Genomic DNA, 23,501 nt, shown 5'->3' with positions numbered 1-23,501 from the left:
CACATGATAACACGAATATGTACTGTAGTTATATTCACTTCAGCATTATCTTTTTTTAGATTTTTGGCATTTGGCTGTATTCATAAATTAACGTGCCAGTAAATGCAATGAAATCCTATGCACTGGATTAATGGTACACTAGGCTTTATTACAACATTACCGGCTGAAATTAGAACTAGATTTTGGTAAATTACTGGTGTGATCTGTATTGAACTGCTTTTCAGAACTGAGACTTGTTTCTTCATAATGTATTATTTTGAATGTTGTTTGTTGAGGCAGGGTGAATTAAGCCAGCAGAGGGCGCATTTTAAGGTTGCTCCACACACCCCACACACACCAAAGAAAGCTGCTCTAATTTGAGTATTACAATATTCACAAATTGATATAGTGTGTGAGTTATATAGGATCTTACTGGGACTGCATGTAAAATTTCCTTTCATATGAAGTTTCTTGTGTAATATAAATTGGCTCAAATTTGATAAACTGTAAGACAAAAGTATTGTAAGGAAGCTTTCTGCTCTCTTTGTAAATGGCCAGTATGTGACAATAGTGAAGCTAGTAATTTTTGTGTGCAGCTTTCACATTGTAAAAAAAATACGCAAATAGACAGACCTTTTAATTTAAGACATGAACTATTTGTGTCTCAGATTGCAATAAGTATTTGCAATAATGTTTTTTTTATTGTATTTAGTGTAATAAACATTCTACTACACCAACAGATTTGGCATGATTTGTGGAATGAAATAAGTGAAAGCTATAGTACCAATGTAAAGGAAGCAGTCCAGGCAGTGTTACATTGAAACTAGGTAGACTACCAGTCTTTGCACCCCACACAGAGTAAATGTTTAACAAATGCACATGAATGGTAGGTAGGCATATGCAGAAGGGTCGCTTTGAATTAAGCTTCTCCTTTTTGTTTTTAATGCAACAGTTGACATTGTAGCTTAGATATTCCGGGCTCAGCTTTTTCTGTTTTCTAAATCGTCCTGAAGTATTTTTTATTTTTCTCGCAGGGCTAATTCAGTGACAGGGTTGCTGTGCTCTGAGTTGCTCGAAGTGTTTTTAACCCTCAAGCTGTCAGTCCACATTACCGTGATGCGGAGGTACTCTTCCGGCTGGCTGCCCCTGCGTGTTAGTGTTAGCGCATGGCTACACTACATCGGCTTGTGTGTGTATGTGTTTGTTGGGGGGGTGGGGGGGGGAGGTGGTGAATAGAGAATGAGAAAGGGCTTCTGTTAACATTTTATTTACCTCACCATCGCCCCCCCCTTCCAGCTTCATGAGGAGTTACTGCTCCCATCTGCTCCTTAACATCCTTGATTTGAACAATATGTTGCGGCCTGAGCCTGCCCTGCACGGTTTCCTGCTGCGCTCAGACGGACGGTGTGGAGGTCCAGGCTCACTTCCAGGATTTGATGGGAGGCAATCAATGTGTCAGTGGGTAATTATTTTATTTAGCTACACCAACAAGCAGTTCTTGGGTGGGCTAACTAGTCATTGCAGTAGAAGTGGCGTACCTGTACTGGGGTGTTGTGTCTCAACCTCCTGGCCAGACAGACCTCTCCTGTCATGGACTGTTAAATAAAATGGATAGTTAAATATCACCACAATGTGATGGGTGAGGGGCAGCTCTGGCTGTTGGCTACGATTTTTTTTTATCTCATTTTTTGAGATCCTATAATGAATAAAGGTTTGGTCCATTATCTGAGTTACCTAGTAGTTACTTATTTTAATGTAGCCCAGTTTTTCAAGGTCCTGTGTAGATTTATTTAACTAGGTATAATGAACAATTAACAGTTTCACCAGGTAAGACAATATAATAAAAGGGTGAAATCAGCCGGAAAACACCCATTTCCTCATTGAACAGGTTAAATAATAGCTAACTGGAGCAAAACCAGACTTAGCAGTAGCGATTTATTTGTGTTTGACTTCAACAGCAGGTCCACTGTCCAGATTTAAGTACACTTTGAGAATCAGTTTTCTCCATTCTACAATTGTTTAACTAGGTCAAGTTGGGCTGAAGTTACAATGTGATATTGGAACAAAGCAAAATTCCTTCTCAAAAACAGAACCACGCTCTATGTCATAAAACATCTTTTAAGCCACCAGCATCTGTATTATTTATTCTCTGAAAACTGAATACCCAACCATGGTTTGCAAAGTGACTTAGCCTAAATACGTCTTAGGTTGCGATCTTGTTTTTCTTATTTTTCAATGCTTCTCAGTTGTTCAAGTGCTTGTTTGTACTTTACACGCACAAGCACTGGGCCTACACAATACAGCAGTTGGGAGATACTAAGCCAGAGGGGGAATTCTCAACAAAAAAGTGCAGGTACTCATATAAACATTTTTAAAAAAATTAAAACAATGAAATGACTCAGTGACAATGAATAAATACTTGAAAAATGTATACATATTGGTACACAGTACATCTATGAATACAAAATAAGCCTTTAAAATAGCTGATTAAATATAACCAATTCACCGTAAATAAAGTAGCTGGAATACCTCACTCATGTACTTTTATATAACACTTAAGTTAAACCTTAAATAATAAGAATTAAGAAATATTACACTATGCGGTAACTGCTGTAGGGAAGGAGTATTGTTTCAAGACATCCTATAAAAGGGATGATGTTATACAAAAAGGTCTAATTAAAACAATGCACAATAGGTGCTAAAATACCCTTCTATTTTTTAATGTAACAGGCACTACCCTCAAAAAAATGATGTACTTGACTTGGCCATTTTAATCTCCATAGTATTCTCTGAAATCAACCCCATACTTTCCAGACCCTGGGTATGCACCTACAACAGGCCAGTTATTTCCTTTTTTTTTTTTTACTTATTACTTATCCTACAAATACAGTAATATACTATATGCGCTTCTCTGTTGTGTTTCTGTGTAGATTAATTACCGTGATCTATTCCAGAACAAGATGAGAGTGTATAACAGAGTAACCTGCTTCTGAAAATATCGAAGTTGCCTGCATTCTAAAAATAAAAAAGCCTAATGACAGCACCTTTTGGTTCCATAAATAAATGGGTTTGTAGATTTCCACAAATTTCAATGACTGTTAGTGGCCACTCTGTGTGCTGTTTTCGTTCCCTTTTCGAGTAAAATGATGAACTGTAAATGGAACTGTAGCCCCTCTAGACGTGATGTAAGTGTTTTCAGATTAAATATATAGTGGGATGCTGTTTTCTGCTTTTATTCAAGTTTTGCTTCAAGCCTTTCCTGGATTAAGACAGGGTGGGGGTTTACAAATAATGTTGAAAAAACCCACACTATCTAAGGATTTGAAAGTGCCTGTCTGAGAGACTGTTCCTGGTTTTACCTGGGAGATGTAGCTTAGCACTGAGACCTCTGCTTAAAAGCGCTATTGCTTTTTATTTATTCTTTGTTTTTAATTTATGATTGTGTGCTCTGGAAATATGTTCGCCCTATTGGGACTATGTAACATTAACAGTAACAAAAATATTTTATTGAGTCAAGATGAGTGAAATGTAAGGTAAATGTGCAATTTTAAGTCATGCTGAGCCAAGGCGTAAAAATGCTATTTTTTAAGAAATTGCAAATTTGTGCTTTCAAATGCTGGTAATTATTAATGTTAATTTGAAAATGACATCTTCACATTTTTGTATTTTAGAACTCTATGTAAACAATTTTATGACATGTTCCTCTTTTGACTGAACAGTGAATGCTCATTTGCAAGTATATGTGTCACATGTTCCTGTACGGGTTATACAGTTTTTATATACCCTAATTCTCAGAAAACTACAATATACAACAACTCTAGTAAGAAAATTGATATTTTAATAGCAGGGTACAAATGAAATGAGTTTGTTGGTCTCCACTTTAGTCACCATACCTTCACACAGCAGTCTCTAAATGTCAGGGGGTGTTCAGTTAGTAGTCCTGTGTGTGAGGGGAAGCTCTCAAGACGCCTGTCTTGAACCAGGGTCATGGTCCTTCACCTTTCATGAGCACTAAATTCACGAGCACCAAATAAAAAAAATAAATAAATAAATTGATAGCAAGTTAATTGAGATGATTAGAGAAATGCTGTTCATTCGATTAACTTTTCTACCATCTCCAGGAAATGGAAGATAGTGCTTGGACAGGGGGTAACTAATCCAGATAAAATCACTAATGTTATAACCTTGAAGTGATAAGAAAGAAATAAGCCATTCAAGGCAAGAGAAGAGAACCCTGAAGGTTTAATTACGCTATATTGCATCTGCTTTTCTGTTTTTTCTGGGCACTTGAAAAGCAATACTAGTAACAGCGGTTCATTTACCAGGTAGGCAACTCCCACAGATGCATTCCACACAAAGTACTGGAGCTGCTGTTTCCCAGATTAAAGGGTTTCCCTAAACGATCACAAGTGCTTTAATAAATGCTAGGAAGGTATGCCCTCCAGATAAGACGAGAATACAGGGCCCCTTATTTCATTAACTCCAGGAAGCGCTACATTATCAAGCAGGTGGGTTACGCAGAGAGAACGGCTATTTGTTCTTGTGAGACGGAGCCTGTAAACCTTTGTGTGGAAGGCGAAGCTTAAACAAGGCTTCTTTATACGAGTGACACCTGTACAGTGAAAGGCTATAGTAAGCATGGGATACAGCTGATGTGGACGCTGATTATACAGAATGTGAAGTTGAGAAAAGCTTTGATAAGGCTTATCTTCTAATACAAGATCGGACACACATTGTACGGTGGAATCCGTTCAAACTGAACAAGACGAGGTCATCCTGCTTGTCAGAATATTTCTCCTCAAACCAGGTGTTCCCTGAGGATGGTTTGGTTTTACCAGTGCTTGTCTTGTCTTGAATGATCCCTTCATAGAGATTGAAAGGGGAAATAATATTTTAGGTTCTTCTGTCACATGGTACATTTATGGTACATATGGTAGCCTGTTATAAGTTGTTCCTCACACTCCCGAACTGTATATCGCAATCAGGCTCTCAGATATGAATCTAAATATCTTCCATACCTAAAAACCTTATCTATCACACACACCCAACCTTTTACAGAGATGCAACATTCTTTCTTCACATATCTTGTTGGCTTTAATCTATGTGTATCTTGATTAGGTGGCACAAAAAGTATTTTCAAAAAACGAAGACAGTACTGAAACTGCACTGCTGGAAGTTACTAACCATCTTTTGTTGCAGGCGGACTCTGGTAAATTGTCTCTGCTGGTTTTGCTTGATCTCACTGCTGCCTTCGATACCGTTCACCATGAGAGATTGATCGACTGCCTCGAATCTGACGTTGGTTCTCCGGCTCAGCGTTTGACTGGTTTAAATCTTACCTTTCCTCTAGGTGTCTGTTTGATTCAGTTGGAGGCTATTCCTCAGGTTCTCTGTCAGTGACTTCTGGGGTCCTCCAGGGTTCGGTCCTGGGCAGGTTATCCAGAAACATAACGTGGGCTTTCATTTCTATGCCGATGACACTCAGATTTATTTATCTTTTAATTCTTCTGATAAACATGCTTATTCTGCTCTTTCCTGCAAGTCACAGATGAGTAGCAACTTTCTCCACCTAATTCAGGTAAAACTGAAGATGCTGATTGGTTCCAGGCATCAGTTGAAAAAATCCTTCTTACTCGCTGTTCTTTGATGACAATCAACTTGAACTGAAATCTGCAGCAAGGAATCTTGGAGTTATCTTTGACCCTGAGCTCTCTTTTAATTCTCACATCTGTGCGATTACAAAAATGTCCTTCTTTCATCTTAGGAATATTTCTAGAATCCCACCCATGCTGTCTCAAAAGTATGCAGAGATCCTGAGACACGCTTGTATCTCTTCCAGGATTGATTATTGTGATTCTCTCTTTATAGGACTTCCCGACTCTACCGTCTCACGACTTCACCTCCTAACGCGTACTAAACTAAGACAGCACATTAGCCCTGTCTTGGCTTCCTTACATTGGCTGCCTGTAAAGCAGATAATTGGTTTTAAGGTCCTACTTCTGACATATAAGGCTTGTAGGGAACTTGGTCCAGATTACATTGGTGAGCTGGTGACACTGTACACTCCAGGCTGCACGCTATAAGGACTGTTTGGGTCTGTTTGTTTGTAGCTGGATTATATATTAGAGACAGGATTTGTTATATTTCTTTTATAAAGCGCCCTGCAATGCTTGCATGAAGAGCGCTATATAAGTGAAATTATTATACATGACTATATTATTTATTTTGGCGACACAGTATTTGTCATGTTGAGGTAGTTTTAGTGGCAGGCACACAGTATTGCTAACTATCCAGTTAATTCAATGTAATTTCACTGCTATTCATGCGCTTTATAGTGCTACGATTTTTTTTAAACATGACACCCACAATCTGAGGTTCTGCCCTAAATGCCACAGATTTGATGAAACGTTTTCACTCAACATGAAGGTGCATATGGTACTCTACACTGTACCCTTTGTTTGCAGATATATCTTTTTTCTCCCGCTGTTTTTGGCTATCGCTAGCAGGTTGTTAAAGTATGGCCAGCTAAGCTGCAGGGAAATAACATTTTGCAGCACATGTGCCTGAACATGCATAGCAAATTGTTGCCAGATGCTCTACAGTACAGCTTATAACCTGAAAGACCACAGTAACCTTTTGGCAGTGGTGCATGACTTTTTCATGAGGGCTGATGAGATGGGATCGGACACCCATGCCCGTCTAATACTTGGCATCTACACAAAACTGCCAGCGAAGGTGCCAATGAGTCTTAATTGTGATGACAGGTTTTGCATTAAGCTGAGAGAAACTGAAATCATTTCCTAGGAGAGGCTAGGTGGCGCATCAAGCAAAGCACTAAAGAATATCGTCCTTGTTCTGTAGTGTAATCCTAACTGGATTTCACTGAAACGCCTTCAAAAAGCTCAGTAACATGCTGATGGAACACAAAAACCGCAGCAGTAGCTGGGAATAAATCATTTATGCATGCTCTGCAGAGTGTGCTGCAGAGGACAACATTACTGGTGGCACACTTTCTAACAAACATAGAAAAAGGGAGAGAGACGTGGCGGGGGGGGTGGCCCTGATCCAACCAGATCTGGCCTAGTTAAACTTCAAGAATACAGGTGTTCTCAGACTGCTTTGGTGTGAGGGAAATGAAAAAGTGCATGATCTAAGACAGTAGTCGTCCTTGTGTCATCCTAATTTTTTTAGACTTGCTTGCAGTGGCATTTCTTTTATGCATCAGGGTTGCTAGGGCGATGTCAGCCTGGGGAACACGTGTTTGGAAGGGCTGGCAGACTGTGTTAAACACACACACACACACACACACACACACACACACACACACACACATTGTGCTTTCTAGACTCGTTTGTTTACATTTTTACATGATTTGTTGTGTGCATTTTGGGAGGGGGCGGCGTACAGTAACTTTATGTGCTTTTTGTGTGACTGTTTGTATTCATTCAAAATACAAAATTCAGAAATTATTTTATCAATGTTATCATCCAGTGGAAACCAATGAATCAATTATCAGTAAGCTGGGCTGAGTTGAGTGGGAGACGGAGGGGGGTGATGCTGGGACGCCAGAATCACCGTCGAGCCCTCTTGAGGTGTCGTGGGCTAGTCGACGAAACACTGAGGATGGAAGGTGCCCACTTGAAAACCCCAGAGATGTACCCTACTTAGCTCAGTCCAGACGGTTGTCATGCTGATGCGCTGGGGAGGCCGCACTGTGGTTGATCCCCGGAGCCAGCATCGCAGCCGTTGTGTGTGCTGATGCGCCAGGGAGGCAAAATAAGCTGATCCCTGGAGCCAGCATTACACTTCAGCCATTAACATCAGACAGAAGGATATCTACATCATCATATGGAAGGAAACGTAAATGGATGGAGACACATATGGATCACATTAGTTTACTGTAAAGCTACGTCTTAGTTGGTGCTTATCTTGGCGAGAGCCGAGTTCAAATCAGCATGAAGTTTTAACATCTACTCTCGTGTAATGGAAATCATTTCTTAGCTGACGCACTTATCCAGGGCAACTTACAATTGTTACAAGATATCACATTATTTTTACATACAATTACCCATTTATACAGTTGTGTTTTTACTGGAGCAATCTAGGTAAAGTACCTTGCTCAAGGGTACAGCAGCAGTGTTCCCACCAAGGATTGAACCCACGACCCTCCGGTCAATAGTCCAGAGCCCTAACCACTACTCCACACTGCTGCCACATTCTGCTGTACAGGAGAGTGCTCCTCCCCTTTCTTTAAAAAAATGTAATACGATAGGAAAGCATTTTATTTTACTATTGAGAGAGATTATTTACTGTATTTTACATTTTTTAAAGAATATTCGAATATGAAAACCCCATGTTCATCCCAGTACCAATAATTTCACAGCTGCATATAAATGATAAATATTTCCACGTCCACAGGAATGCGGGTGAACTGGAGATGAATGTGGTTGAATATCGAATTTAAGGCATATTTCACTTTGTTTTGCTTGGTCTGCCAGGAGCCATCATCACATTGATATCCAGACGCTCTTTAAAAACCCAACACTCCATCTGTGAGCGAGTATCCATCTTTATTAAATCGGACACAGGCAGGCTAACCCGTACCGCTGTTTCAAAACACATTTCAGCAGGGCTTGTTAGACATAACTAATAGCTTACCTACTGTACAGCAGCGTGGGGCCAAGGTCAGAGCAAGAGAAGGAGAGAGATTACAGAGGATTATGTGTAAGCGCCAGTATTATTCCATAGACCATTGCATTATGGTTTTATTGTACTGTACTAAACAGACATGACAAAATAGCCCCTTTACTGTTTAGTGTATGTGAAGATACAGTATTTGCAGGTAACAGTAGCTTGCAGGTACTTTGGGTGCAATGATAAACAGATCCTGTCAACTTTGAGATCCTAAGCATCTTTTTTACCGGCCAAACCTAAATTGCTGAACCCTGGATGCACAGCTTTTTCAAGTTTAACCCTAAAGTGAGATATGTACCAGTATTAGATTAAAATAGTTTTTTTTCCAGTTATCTGTATTCATGAGAGTTTTTCTTTTAACTATCACAATGCAATGGTTGAGTGCCTCCTATTAAATCTTCATTACTGCCCTTACAGAAGTGTCCCATAACATAGCAAATCGTAATAAAGCACAGTGAAAGCAAGGCAAAACCATAGATAAGCTGTGTAAAGTATGGTAAAGCATATTAAAAAAACATGGCAAATTGTAAATGCGTAGTATAACTGTGCAAGAAGCATGGGAAACCTGCAAAATGGCCATGCAAATTGACAGTGCTAAACTTTTATGATATCTATGGCACCTCTATTTTCTAATTGAGCAGGCTCAAGCTCTTCGGCTAATCTGTATGATAAAGATGTATTAGCATGTCCACACCTTTCCGAGATCCACAAACACACCATGTGAAGGAATATGACAGGGTGAGCTTGCAGCCAGGAATATGACCTGTGACCTAATGACCTGGAGGTGAGTGTGATGGCTGCAGAGTCACTGACACGGCTTTGTTTGTGTTGTAAGAATAAAAAAGGTGAGGGGTGTGAACATGTGAAGATTCCAGTTAGCATAAAAGCCATGCAGTGCTGCACAGTTAAACAGCTCTATTTTATTGAAATGTTACCTCTAACGTCTGTGTTAGTTTTAAAAAAAAGGATGTTTTTATTGAGTTTTATGACATTTTTGAAGACTTGTCCCAAAGTGAAACTATTTGTTATTTTTTGTGTGGGTTCTCTTGGGATTGATTTCAATATGACAGATACCATAGGGATGTGCAGATTTTTACTGTTGTTTCAGGGTGCATTTATAAATTAAGTGACAGTGCCTTAAAATTGCCTAATATATATATATATATATATATATATATATATATATATATATATATATATATATATATATATATATATATATATATACTGTATATATAAAGAGGCCACTTCTGAAGAAAAAGTAAACGAAAAAATATATTTTTGTATGGTTTTGAACTGATAACTTTGTCAGGATGAAAACAATCAAAAGTACTTTTATCACATTGATAACATTTTGGTAAATCAACCAAGGGAAGTTCTTTAGGCAACTCAAAACTCAAAAGTTTCATGTCAGTAAACAGATTTGTCGTATCACATTCCAATTTGACACAACAAAGCACCTGAATATAATGGAACAAAGCAGCTGAATCTAATGGAGACAATGCAGCAAGTTTCCAGATCTTTTCAGCACTTTTTCATTTTTTTAGTTGTATACCCTAGTTGTAAAACCTCCCCCAATACTAGCAGCTTCTTTTGACACTGAAATGATAAAAACAGAGGTTGACACAGCAATTGACAAAGAAAGATATCTTGTAATTGGTCCTTGCCATCTATGAGATCTCAAGTTTATGGCCTGTTTTTCATAGGATGAAATAAAAAATCAAGCCTGCACATTGAACGGTCCTAAGCGGTTAAATGCTCAGTGCTTTTTAGTAGCCGTGGGATTAGTGTTTCTAACTTGCTCCGCTGCTGGACCATAAAGAGATTAGTGAAGGACCAAGTAGGAGCAGGACTGAACCATCTGTATATTCCAAAGGGGGTGGGGCAGGTCAGTGGAGGCCTGCAGATGTTCCTGGCTGGTTCAGTCGGCAGTGCTCCCAGAAAGTGGTGGTGGTGGCTCAGTCCCAGTGCAGGTCTTGTCTTCAGATGCAGATCACCAGAGCTGCAGGAAGAGGGGGACCTGTGTGAGACATTTTCTTCCTTGGCTACCCCTGGTCACTTCAGGCAGGAATATCCGCAGCCATGGCTTTGGGATGTTGCGTCCCATTAAGGAGCACAGGTACCGTACCCTAATAATCAGCTCTGGGGTGGCAAAAAGCAAACTAAAGGGAATTACAAGGAAGCTGTATATTGATTGTTGTGGCCACTTTTATCAGAGCTTGAGTGTTGAAGTAAATTCTGTCTCCTGTGTCGCAAAGCTAGATGGCACATACTGTACTGTGGGAAACAAAACATTAAGAGCTGAAATTTCTAGTTTTGGAACATTAAGGATTTTTTTTGATGTCCTTTTAGATTATGTGGTGCAAATATAAAGGCATAGTAAACCTGGTGTGTTTGTGTGTGTGTGTGTGTGTGTGTGTGTGTGTGTGCTTTTTTTTTCCTTTGTGTTTGTGGATGTTTGCCTATTTTTTATGTGGGTATGTAGTTTATGTTTATTTCATGTTAAAAGATCTTGGTCTAAAAATGTTATTATAAGCCCTGTGATTTTCAATTACCCTGAGGTTGTGAAAAAGGGAATCGTTCATATTTAAATGCAGAGACTTTGCTCTGTAGGGGGCCTGTTATGTTTTCTTTGGCCTGCCACCTTATTTTTGAAGACCTGGCAAGTGCTTGAGGGCTGGTAAACAACTCCAAAGACAGAAGGGGAGGACACGCTCATACAAGACCTGTGAACACTGCTAGAAAAGTCAAGTTATGTAAAAAGGCATGGGTATTTTGCCTGAAGGTGCCTTTAAAGCAGACTGTAGCCTAAGGATATAGAGATAGTACTATAACGGAAAACCACAGATCTCAAATTATTATACAGTGAGCATAAACTGTGTATACCTGAGACATTTGTTCTAGGGGTACTGGAATGTAGTATATATTGTTTTTACTCTTCTGTTCAGCCTTTGTTTATCTTTATCAAACAAAATCATGACTATTTTTTATGAACAGTCCCTGGTGACATGTCATGCTATGTGTAATTCTCTTCTGTTGTCGTGTGCTACCCAAATTTAAGTTATTCCCTCCAGGCTGTGGAAAGCGTGGCTGTGTAATGCGTGTCTGAAGTGTGTAGTGCTCCCCTTATCAGTCACCTGTCTGTGTCTTGATATCTCTGGATAATAAGCAGGCCTGCAGTCAGAGAAATGTAGGGCCCCGTCTGCTCATGCATTCAAATGATCCAAAACATTCAATCAGGTTTTGTGTAGCATTACTACTAACCAAAAGCAAGGAGATATGTGTATATATAATGCATGGTTTCACTTGAAAGATGAAATTATAAATTATTATGTATTTCAATGGGATGGTACTCACAAAATTAGCAGCATGATTATCATGTTGTTTGTGGTATTACCCTAACAACCCCTTGACCTCTTGTGCCCCCCCCCAGCATTGCAAATCATCTGTCTCCACAAGTTCTCACAAGTCCCCTTAAAATCCCAGTAGGTGATGCATAGCTGTACAAAGCAGGAGCTTTGCTCTTCAATGACCTTTGACTGCTGTTTCTTGGTCAATAGCAAAAAGGTTGGAGGTTAATGGGTTAAACATGGCTGTGTCTCATTGGAGCTTAAAAATGTAATCCAAATGGGTCTGAGCCCCTTTATTAAAGTATTGTTTGTGGCATTTACTAAAGGGGTTAAAACTCTGCAGTACAGTTGCAGCATGTTATGAGTAGTATTAAAGCCAGTGAAAACTTAAGGCCCTGTGCAGCAGTTTGTTTGGTCTGGTGGCTGCTGAACAGCCCCTTGATTGGCAGTTGATCACGAGGCATCCCTGATTCAGAACTAATTGTAGCGGGACGAGTCAGTCAGATTCAAAACCGTCTGATTGGAACATTCTTTAAGGGCCTGTCCTCGAAAGCACATTCAGTTTACCGAATTAGGAGTACGGTACACTTTGTTTAGCTGGCACAGTCAGCAGTCGTCTTGACTGGAGACAATGCAGTGAGTTTCCAGATTCTGAACTCTTTTTTTTTCTTGTATTAGCATGTATTATGCATTTCTCTGTATTTAATGTATTATGCATTGTTCCTCACTATCTTTTTACTTTGTGATGGTGGTCCACTATGAAAGGCGCTATATAAAATAAAGATTGATTGATTGATTGGACTATTACACTTACAGCACTTGATGCTTTTACTTTGGGGAAACTTTTATAAGGGACACACCACACATCTCTGAGGGAATGGTTGTGTAGAAGCTTGAAACTGCATTAGTAGAGGAAAAGTAGACTAAAAGATAAGAGTCATGAATATGAATTCCTCATGAACATGGCAAGCACGGTTGAGAGAAATGACCTTCTCCAAGTGAAAAACAATTTGCCAGTCAATAAACTTACCAATGAGATAAATCCAAACATAATTAAACAAGCCACTCACTGTGTTTTGTGACAGAAGCGGGGCCCTTTCAGAAAAGACTTTATTGTCTAATTGTTCATGCAACCCTTTCTTTTTTTCATTTTATTGTATCCTGCAGATCTGAGAAAGCGTTATGATTACCTAAAGCATTATATAAAGAAATGTGAATAGGACCAATGGTAATCAGCAGACAGTAAAACAAAAAAAAATACTAGATATAAGTTTATTTTTTACTACTTCTGTATATGAGTTTTTAAAGTTATGGCTTTTTGCAATCAAAGTGTGTATTTTAAATCTGTTTTTTTTCATCATGTTAATTTCTTTATTCATTTCTGAAGGGACCACTTTCTTATAGATGAAGGTTGATTGACTGCAGGAATTCAACAGGGCCTGTCCTCCATAAGATGCCTAATTCGTTGTGCAGACAGCCTTTATTTCCTTGCTTCAGTTTTCTGTCTGCATTAACTGGAGCTGATATGGGTCCAAACTGACCTTTGTCTTCTACAATTGTGCATCAGTGCAGTCTCTCTGTTGTGTGGAAGCAGATGGAGTTAGAACACTTAGAACACATGTTTGAGGAGTCTGACCTACAACAGTCCTACAAACCATCCCTCGTGTGAAGGAAACTGCGAAAGTGTATTTATGTATTTGTCAGAAATTCAGGAAAGCTATCCATCTATCTAACTGACATAGGCGACCTTTCCCTTACCACAAACCAACTTTAAATACATTCATCAATAAAACATGTTTACATAAACTAAACATTGTGGCACTTCATTATGTCCAGAAATAAGCAAAGTGCTGATCCTTTCTGTAGAAACAATTCCCAAATAAAAACTATTCCACTTTTTTATACCAAAAACCAACAACATTTGCTAGTTGGCAGTGCTTGGCTAAATCATTTCTGTTTAAAAAAAAAAAAAAAAAAAAGGCTTTGTCTGAATTGTCGTCAGTGAAACTTCCAGGTAACCAGTGAATTAAAACCTTAGAAATTTACATTTCAGGTACTGTATGGTAACATGCTAAAACTGTTTCATCTCTCAGTGCCCTTCACCAATGGTTAGTTTCAATAAATTACTACAGAATAGAACAATAAGCTGTTTGACTTTGCTTTCAAACAGGGTAAGGAAGGGCCCAAGCTGATCATTTACGAATGAAAAATGATGTTAGATTAAATGTCAAACCTCCACATTTCACATTTTATAGGTTCAGGGATTTGTCAAACATGAAACTGCCCTTTGTGCTTGGTTGTATTTTAAGTCTTTTTATGATGTATTTACAGAGTGCCACCTGTGGCACAAACTGTACTGTATCATAATCGATTCAAAGCTGGGCAGCAAGAAGATTGCGCCACTTTAAATCCCCATGTTCATTTTTACACAAACATATAATTTCACTACAATAGCCTATGCCACTCAGTCCAAGACTTTATGACAACAAAACTGAGGTGTATTAGGATCAATCCATCACCACCTTTTAATTTGATAACAAAGTACTGTTTTCATAAAATAGCCCAAACCTTGCTGACTTGTTTACTTTCTCTTAATTGTAGTTTGTGTGAAACAAGCTTCCTCCCCCATTTAAACTGTCATGTGTGAATGAAATAGGCCCTCTTCAGTGGCTGTTTTCTGTGGCAGGAGGTTTTATGAAGCATCCAAACCCTGCTATCACTCAGAAAAAAGAAGGCATATAAGGTAGCTGTTTTTTTTATATTTAATCGGGCACGATACCTTTAAATTCATAGCTTGGTTTGTTAAATGTGCAAAATGCATTCACTGTTAATCTGACAAAAGCCATTTATTTTTTTCAGTGCCTAGTGTGCCGCAGCATTTCAGTTGTCTGAAGGTAGTCCAATATATATTTTTTTCATTACAGCTTGCTGTTTATAGGTCAGAATCAGATTAAAAGGGATTACAGCTAGATTGAAATTTACTTTTCCTGATTCGGATTGTTCACAAACTCCCTGTTTGCGTTTGCTTTGGTTGAAACAAAGCACATTGATAAACCAGAAACCACCTGATTTTCATAGGCATGTGGCATTGGCAGTTCGTGCTTCATCTTTTGAAAGAGCCGTCGAGCGGACAGGAGGTAGTAGATGGAGTATGACGGGAGGTTAACCCCTCAAGTGGTCTGCCTGGAATCTAAGCAACAACATTAAAAATGTAATCAGGCTGTACAGGATTTTGCAGAGGTTAATATCTTTTTGTGTTGTATAATATCTTTTATGTAACACATTAACAAATAAGTCATGTTGAGATGTTTGTCTGGTTTTATTACTAAAGCCATGCTTCCATTTGCCACTGAGTTGAAAGCGATTTTAAACTGAGCCAGTAGTGGTTTGAAATATGGACTGAGAGAATTGGCTCCAGCCCAGTCGTTCTGATGGCTGTAGTTAACTAAATAGTGTCTAGTGTGAAAAGATGCTAGAGGTGTGTTTTAAAACAAAGATTACAGTAAAATAAAAAAAAATAATACAAAAAAAACATTAGGGCTGTTCTATGAAACGTAATGCTTATTAGTAATCTTTCTGCGTAAAGTCTGGTTACAGATCGCACTGCTGCAGATGGAACTGGCGGCATCACCGATGTGATATTGGACTGATACAGACTGGTTCTTAATGCAGATTACACATGGCAAAAGTCTTTTTCTATTACTTCAGTACTGTATATTTAGCAATTTCAGTGTTTTCATACAGATTAATGGTTGTATTTCTATCCACTAGTTCTAAAGGAAAACAGATGGTTCCTCAAGACTGGAGTTACAGGAAATAGTAATTAAAGAAATAAAGAAATTTAAGTGATCACTGGCAGAAATTGCTGTCTGTTATCAAGAAGAAGAAAATAACACTGGCACATAACTATCCCTGGTAATCAACTAGTTCCTCAGTATCTGTTTCCTATGATTTGCAGTTGCAGTGGAACACATTGGACGAGCCAAGAAGAAACCTTCCCATTGTTAAAGCAAATATTTATCTGCGTAGTCTGCCTAATGATGAAACAAGTACTATTTAATCAAGCTGGGAAATGCAATGCGTTGATAAGATAAGGTTGACAGAACTGTCAAAATATAAAAAGGAATGTCATTTACATTTCTAAGGAGTGAAGTGGATATTGTTTCTTTTTTTATGCACATATAGATCTCTTGATTGTGGTTGTCGTTGTTCATTTCCAACAGAACACCCCCACCGCGTAACAACTTTAACCCCTTGGTTTACCATCATTTAATTTGCATGATAATTCAGCAGACGTTTCTTCTGCTATACGTTTATCAAGTCTTTACCATGCATGTCTGTTCTTTACCATGCATGTCTGTTCTTTACCATGCTTTTTTAGAACCATGATTGCAGCAGTTCTTCAAAAACTAATATAATTACAAATGACTCAGGATACTGAATTAAATGAAAGCTTATTTCTGCACATGCACCAGTACCACAGTTATTCCATACTAGTTTTGTAACATTTAATAAAAAAATTAAAATAAAACATCAAACTGTGCACTATACAAGAACATTAGTAAATCAATCACTTTCTCATTATGCAACTTTTTACAGTTTGTTTTTTTTGTTATTTAGAAGACAAATGACCCAAACTAATCGCGGTCAGTGAATGCAAGATTGGAATCTGTCATTTTGTTCAGGCTCAGGCCTCCCAGCACTAGTCACTAGTCCCCAAGGCCTCCCTCCATGGTATTGCGGTCAGAACAGAACTTCCACAAGGCTACACCATGTCCAGTTTTTTATCAGGGAAGGGTCCCTATGGACTATGTGTCAACGACAGGCCGCTATGATTACTCGACTTTCTTTCACACTATCTTATCTCTGATCTTTGTCTAATAGTTTCTAAGGCCTGTGTTTACAGCTGCTGTGGTCTGACAGGCCTCTCAGTTAGCCACACAGCCCAGCAGCCTCATTAGTTAGCTACGTATTCTGATCTGCGTTTGGTAATTCCATCAGGCTTCACTGTGGATACAAGGGAATAAAATGCCTCAATCCGTGAATTGTTTTAAATTGATTCCCGATTTTTTAATTCATGAATCAGGCACAGTAGAGGTTTTGGTGTGGGTATGCGCAATGCCTCCACTAGAAAAAAAGTATTCATCCCACTACCACAAGACATACTGTTTATGTCATAATAAACATCTCAATATCCATTTAGACATGTTCAGGGACTGAGGGAGATATAGTCCAGGTGGGTGGAAGTGAGATTGAGAAAAGGCATTTGTTGTTTTAGTTGTCATTTCTCAGTGACAGCTGTAATAGGCTCAGTCAATTAAAGTCAAGATAGCAATGGGTTAAAGGGTTACTGCAATCAGTGGTTGTGTGCTTCAACTTAATTACAACCAGGGCTGCCAGGAGTTGCAATTAATGCTTTGAGATCAACGAGAAGAAGTTATTGCAAAATCAATAGCCCACACGTCCGAAATAGCTAGCAAATAACACAACAAGAACAAGGCAACCGTTGTTATATGTGTAGTTGTCTTTGGGGTCAGCACAGCATGATAAGGACCAGGTGAAAGTTACAAATTGCTTGCTTCCTTTAAAAGGAAACCAGATTGATGAAGCTTATTATAACTAAACATACTTATAACAGTGTGATTTTTGATTGGCATTGGATCATTCTCAATACTGGGGTATTTTTATATTGCTTGACACTAGATTTGCTGAATTTGAAAACTAAATCATAGGAACTACTTGCCACTATTTTGCTGAATATATGTGCATGCTGTGCATTTGTTATGAGGTGTTACCTGCTGTGGATAATGGTGAGAACCTACTGACATCCGTATACATTTAATATCCTTATATGTATGTTCCATGTTTATTAGTTTTAACAGACAGAGGGACTTATTTTTGTAGTGTAAAGACAAAGGCAGAGGAATAACATGAACTAGGGACAAGAAAGGAAGATTTGTTAATGCTTTAAAGCTCTTGGAAATTCTAGTTTGATTATAAATTAAAGTAAACACAGGTACAGCTTTTTTCATATTTCTCAATAAATCAATTCTTGAGCTGTTTGCTTTTGGAAAACAGAGTTGTCTGCGCCTCAAAGTTCACCTTTCTGTTCGCAGGGGCCTGGAGGTGGGCACAGGAATGCTTTTGATCGAGAGCAGGGCTGAATGCAATTGTTTTTCATAAACGTTAGGCTGTGGCAAGCGGCTTCTCCAGCTTTGGCAGGAGATGGAAGTGAATCGGTCTTTTGCAAATCGGCCCTGGATGTTGAACAAAGGAAACCTGGAGCAAAGGAGGGAGCCAAGGGGGCTGGTAGTAGTTACTGAATCAGAGGTTCAGACAAGCCCTCCACTCTTGCTCTAGAAAGTCTGCAGTAACATGATGTTGTGGTTTTTGGGCTGCAACGCAAAGGAAATGGGTTGCAGATGAACTGGGGCAGCTTTTCTATAGAACATCAGGTTGAGAAGCTGTCTGGAGACAATAAATCCTGCTGGAATATACTGTGGCGACAGAATTCTGTGGTTTACTAGTGGAATTGTGGAAAGGTATTAGAAATAACTCCAGTTGTAATGACTGAAGAATGTGCTACAGTGTAGCCTATGTCATAGTGGGCTGGGTACAGCAGAGGATTTTTATGTATAGAATTGTATGTATGAATGACGGGAGTCTGTATTTTCTTTTGTTTTTCTTTTGAGTTAAATTATTTCTTAAGATATGCCAAAAAAGATGATTGATAGTGTACGTACTGATAACATTTTTTGTAATTGTAAAACTTTTTTTTTTGAGAAGAGGTTATTTAAGCAGTTATCTGTTTTTATGTGTAGTGTACAAGGTGATTCTAATCAACTCTTGCTGACTCATTTATGTTTGAATTTGGACTGTTTTCTACACATAAAAACGAATCAATGTTATTATACGCCATTACTTTTATAGAAAATTGACTAAAAAACTACGACCTAATACAAATTTCTGTTCATGCTATGTAAGTTCAGAAACAAGAAAAGGCTATTCACTTAAACAAGCCTGGCTATTTCTGATACATGAAAAAACAAATAAATGGATTTAACTTCTGTATATCAATGTTTATCGGCTGATAAATATTCTTTCATCTCACTCAAGCTTGGTCTCAGACATAGGCTGAGTAAACTAAACATGTGCCTCAGTGAAGAACAGAACTTTCAATGATTGCTCCTCAATGTTTAGTCATTTTAATCACAGTTCAAACCCCCCTTTCCTAGCAATCCTGCCATTATACAGGGTCAAAGGGTAAGCAGGGATAAAAAGATTCACCCCTCACAAGTGAAAAAAACACACACAGGTGAATTTGGATGAACTTTGGGTGAGAGGTCACAAGTTCAGTGCACACAATCTGTCCAACTTCAAGACTAAAGATAACCCAAGTGCTACAGCTGATTGTGTGCAGGCTGTGTTTACATCAAACAAAGTGCAGTGATTCCTAAAACATACTAACTATCATTTAGCATTTGATCTATTGTGGAAATGAATATTACATTCGTGTCATTCTTCAGGTTTTTTTTTTTTTTTAATAATTTCTTGCCTGTTGCCTTTTAAATAACATGAATTAGCTGTTGTAAAGTATTTTCAGTTATTAGGTCTGATGTTAAGTGTTAGCTGCATTGCATAAAACCTTGTTTGTGTTGCCCATCTGAGGGCCTGTATTTAAATGGAAATTAAATTACTGCTAGTCTCAGTTACTCTTCAGCTTGACAAGGCTAGGCTCAAGATTGAGCAGCCTGAGTCACTCTCCAGCAAAACTTCCTGTATTTAGTTTACCATGGCAAATGTCACCATAATGTTGCAGTTTATCATATGTTTCCTCTACTACACTTTCAAATTTAAATGTTTAGATCCTGAGCTAAATTTATTGTGCTCTGGAAATTTAAAAAAATAACGTAAAACAAACAAAAGAAAATCTAAGGATGGAACGGGCTTTAATTAAACAGGCTTTAATTAAAAAAAACAAAAAACAAAAAAAACAGGCCTAAACAACATAATTAATTATTTCAGCTGCCAAACAGCAACTGTGAAGTCAAAGCTTTTTTTTTTTTTTTTTTTTTTAATTCGCTAATTATTTTTTATTATTTTCTCTCAATTTAGAGTATCCAATTATTATTTAGGCTCAGCTCACTGCTACCACCCCTGTGCTGTCAACCGACCGCTTCTTTTCACTCTGCAGGCCTGCCATGCAGCCAACTCAGAGGTGCAGTGTTGGAGGACAACGCAGCTCTGGGCAGCTTACAGGCAAGCCCGCAGGCGTCCAGCCAGACTACAGGGGTTGCTGGTGCGCAGTGAGCCGAGGACACCCTGGCCAACCTAAGCCCCCCCCCCTGGGCGGCACTGAGGCAATTGTGTGCCACCCCAAGGGAACTCCCGTCCACGGTTGGCAATGGAATAGCCTGGACTTGAACCGGCGATGTCCAGGCTATAGGATGCATCATGCTCTCCACATGGAGTATCTTTACCAGATGTGCCACTCGGGAGCCCCCGATGTTAGACCTTTTTTCGTATGACAAAGGATAAATCCTCATTGGCGCTTCACCTTGAAATGCTTAAAAAAAAACATGATTGCGTGTTTTACTGCAGTAGACAAAAATATGACAAAAGGTATGTTGAGATCCATGGACTGTAAAATAAATCCAAATGAAGGTTGAGAAAGATCTGTACTGTAAGATGGTCTTTATCTATCACGCAACAAGTGCTGCATGAACAGATCTTGCCTGCAATGCTCTTTTGAAATCCTGACCTAGATTTCTTTGCCCTAACACCATGACTACTAATGACTCCTGCTCTGTAATAGAAACAGGGTAGTGGCAGGCATGTTTGCTTGCATTATCCTGACTTCAGTGCACTCCTGGTATCAGGATAATGTCGACGCAGCTGTGCAGTGCGTAGCTGAGTCAGACATCACTAGATATTACAGAAACATTTGTGCAGCCGATGTGTGTGCTGGTGCAGGTGTGTGTTTGGGGCTGATGCAGACATCACTAGATGATCGCCAGTGTTCTCATCAGCCGGTTTAAAGCCCAGCACAGTTTAGTTTGCTTGTTGTTTTAGTGCTTTGCAGGCCGTGTTGCACAATCTCTTTAGTATGCTGGAAGCTTGTCCAATTTCATGGGACAAGACTGTCATGAATAGGTCAGAGTGGATGTGCTGGTACCAGCTTGTATCACTCTAATATATACAGACGTGCTCAAATTTGTTGGTACCCTTACAGCTCATTGAAATAATGCTTCATTCCTCCTGAAAAGTGATGAAATTAAAAGCTATTTTATCATGTATACTTGCATGCCTTTGGTATGTCATAGAATAAAGCAAAGAAGCTGTGAAAAGAGATGAATTATTGCTTATTCTACAAAGATATTCTAAAATGGCCTGGACAAATTTGTTGGTACCCCTTAGAAAACATAATAAATAATTGGATTATAGTGATATTTCAAACTAATTAGTTTCTTTAATTAGTATCACACATGTCTCCAATCTTGTAATCAGTCATTCAGCCTATTTAAATGGAGAAAAGTAGTCACTGTGCTGTTTGGTATCATTGTGTGCACCACACTGAACATGGACCAGAGAAAGCAAAGGAGAGAGTTGTCTGAGGAGATCAGAAAGAAAATAATAGACAAGAATGGTAAAGGTAAAGGCTACAAGACCATCTCCAAGCAGCTTGATGTTCCTGTGACAACAGTTGCAAATATTATTAAGAAGTTTAAGGTCCATCGAACTGTAGCCAACCTCCCTGGGCGCGGCCACAAGAGGAAAATCGACCCCAGATTGAACAGAAGGATAGTGCGAATGGTTGAAAAAGAACCAAGGATAACTGCCAAAGAGATACAAGTTGAACTCCAAGGTGAAGGTACGTCAGTTTCTGATCGCACCATCCGTCGCTTTTTGAGCGAAAGTGAGCTCCATGGAAGAAGACCCAGGAGGACTCCACTTTTGACAGAAAAACATAAAAAAGCCAGACTGGAATTTGCTAAAATGCATATTGACAAGCCACAATCCTTCTGGGAGAATGTCCTTTGGACAGATGAGTCAAAACTGGAGCTTTTTGGCAAGTCACATCAGCTCTATGTTCACAGACGAAAAAATGAAGCTTTCAAAGAAAAGAACACCATACCTACAGTGAAACATGGAGGAGGCTCGGTTATGTTTTGGGGCTGCTTTGCTGCGCCTGGCACAGGGTGCCTTGAATCTGTGCAGGGCACAATGAAATCTCAAGACTATCAAGGCATTCTGGAGCGAAACGTACTGCCCAGTGTCAGAAAGCTCTGTCTCAGTCGCAGGTCATGGGTCCTCCAACAGGATAATGAGCCAAAACACACAGCTAAAAGCACCCAAGAATGGATAAGAACAAAACATTGGACTATTCTAAAGTGGCCTTCTATGAGTCCTGATCTGAATCCTATCGAACATCTATGGAAAGAGCTGAAACTTGCAGTCTGGAGAAGGCACCCATCAAACCTGAGACAGCTGGAGCAGTTTGCTCAGGAAGAGTGTGCCAAACTACCTGTTAACAGGTGCAGAAGTCTCATTGAGAGCTACAGAAAACGTTTGATTGCAGTGATTGCCTCTAAAGGTTGTGCAACAAAATATTAGGTTAGGGGTCCCATCATTTTTGTCCATGCCATTTTCATTTGTTTTATTATTTACAATATTATGTTGAATAAAAAATCAAAAGCAAAGTCTGATTTCTATTAAATATGGAATAAACAATGGTGGATGCCAATTACTTTTGTCAGTTTCAAGTTATTTCAGAGAAAATTGTGCATTCTTTGTTTTTTGTGGAGGGGTACCAACAAATTTGAGCACATCTGTAGGTAATCCTTCACTAGGGTGTCGTTGTTTTGAATGAAGAGGGTGAGATATCTTCTAAAGAGGACTACTTCCTAATGCAATTTAGCTTTTATGATAAAATATGATCTTTTTTGGTGTTACAGTATAAGGATTCTAACTTAATTTACTGTACTACTGTTCTACTATACTGTACTATTGCACTGATGTTCCTCCATCAGGTATATAGTGGAGGCGTCCATACATTCAGCATGTATTTCCAACTTTATAGATTTACATATCATTGGAGGACCACTTGTCCAACTGAGATGAAACTTGTTTAGGACATTCTTGAGGGTATCTGGGGGTACTATTTGATAAATAGAGACTGTTGTGATGTCTCGCTTCATTAAAAATCTAAACAAGAAAGAGAAGAAAATAGTTCATGGAATATTACTACAAACATGTTCATGGTGAAAAGACACCAACATGATTTCTGTGTTTGCGTCACACTGGCAAATGATAAAAAGTTTGGTGTTTGGTTTGCTGTCTACACCAGGGAAACGGCTAAAGACAACCACTTGTAAACACTTTACTCCTAAATGTAACTTTTTCTAAAGTGCTTATACCGTGTTCTCAATTAATCCTTAGCATTCTAAACTGCCTTAGTCTTCTATCTTCTGAGTTTTG

The 23,501-nt window shown here is 38.8% G+C and overlaps 1 protein-coding gene across 7 annotated transcripts in view; it reads left to right on the top strand.

Moving 5' to 3' along the window:
* The window catches only part of LOC117407258 (actin remodeling regulator NHS-like), a 148,287-nt gene that overhangs the window by 96,291 nt on the left and 28,495 nt on the right, over positions 1 to 23,501 (top strand). The window contains exon 1 of one of the 7 annotated variants that reach the window (XM_059028953.1): positions 10,657 to 10,792. The exons of the other annotated variants lie outside the window; for them this stretch is intronic. Coding sequence (XP_058884936.1) covers positions 10,756 to 10,792 — 37 coding nt within the window. The 5' untranslated portion in view covers positions 10,657 to 10,755. Of the gene's footprint in view, positions 1 to 10,656; positions 10,793 to 23,501 lie in introns of those variants that run through there. 7 annotated transcript variants of the gene reach the window in all.

This window comes from Acipenser ruthenus, chromosome 8 (assembly GCF_902713425.1).
Source record: "Acipenser ruthenus chromosome 8, fAciRut3.2 maternal haplotype, whole genome shotgun sequence".
Lineage (NCBI taxonomy): Eukaryota > Metazoa > Chordata > Actinopteri > Acipenseriformes > Acipenseridae > Acipenser > Acipenser ruthenus.
The sequence above is the reverse complement of the archived record's forward strand: the minus strand, read 5'-3'. Positions and strand labels throughout refer to the sequence as shown.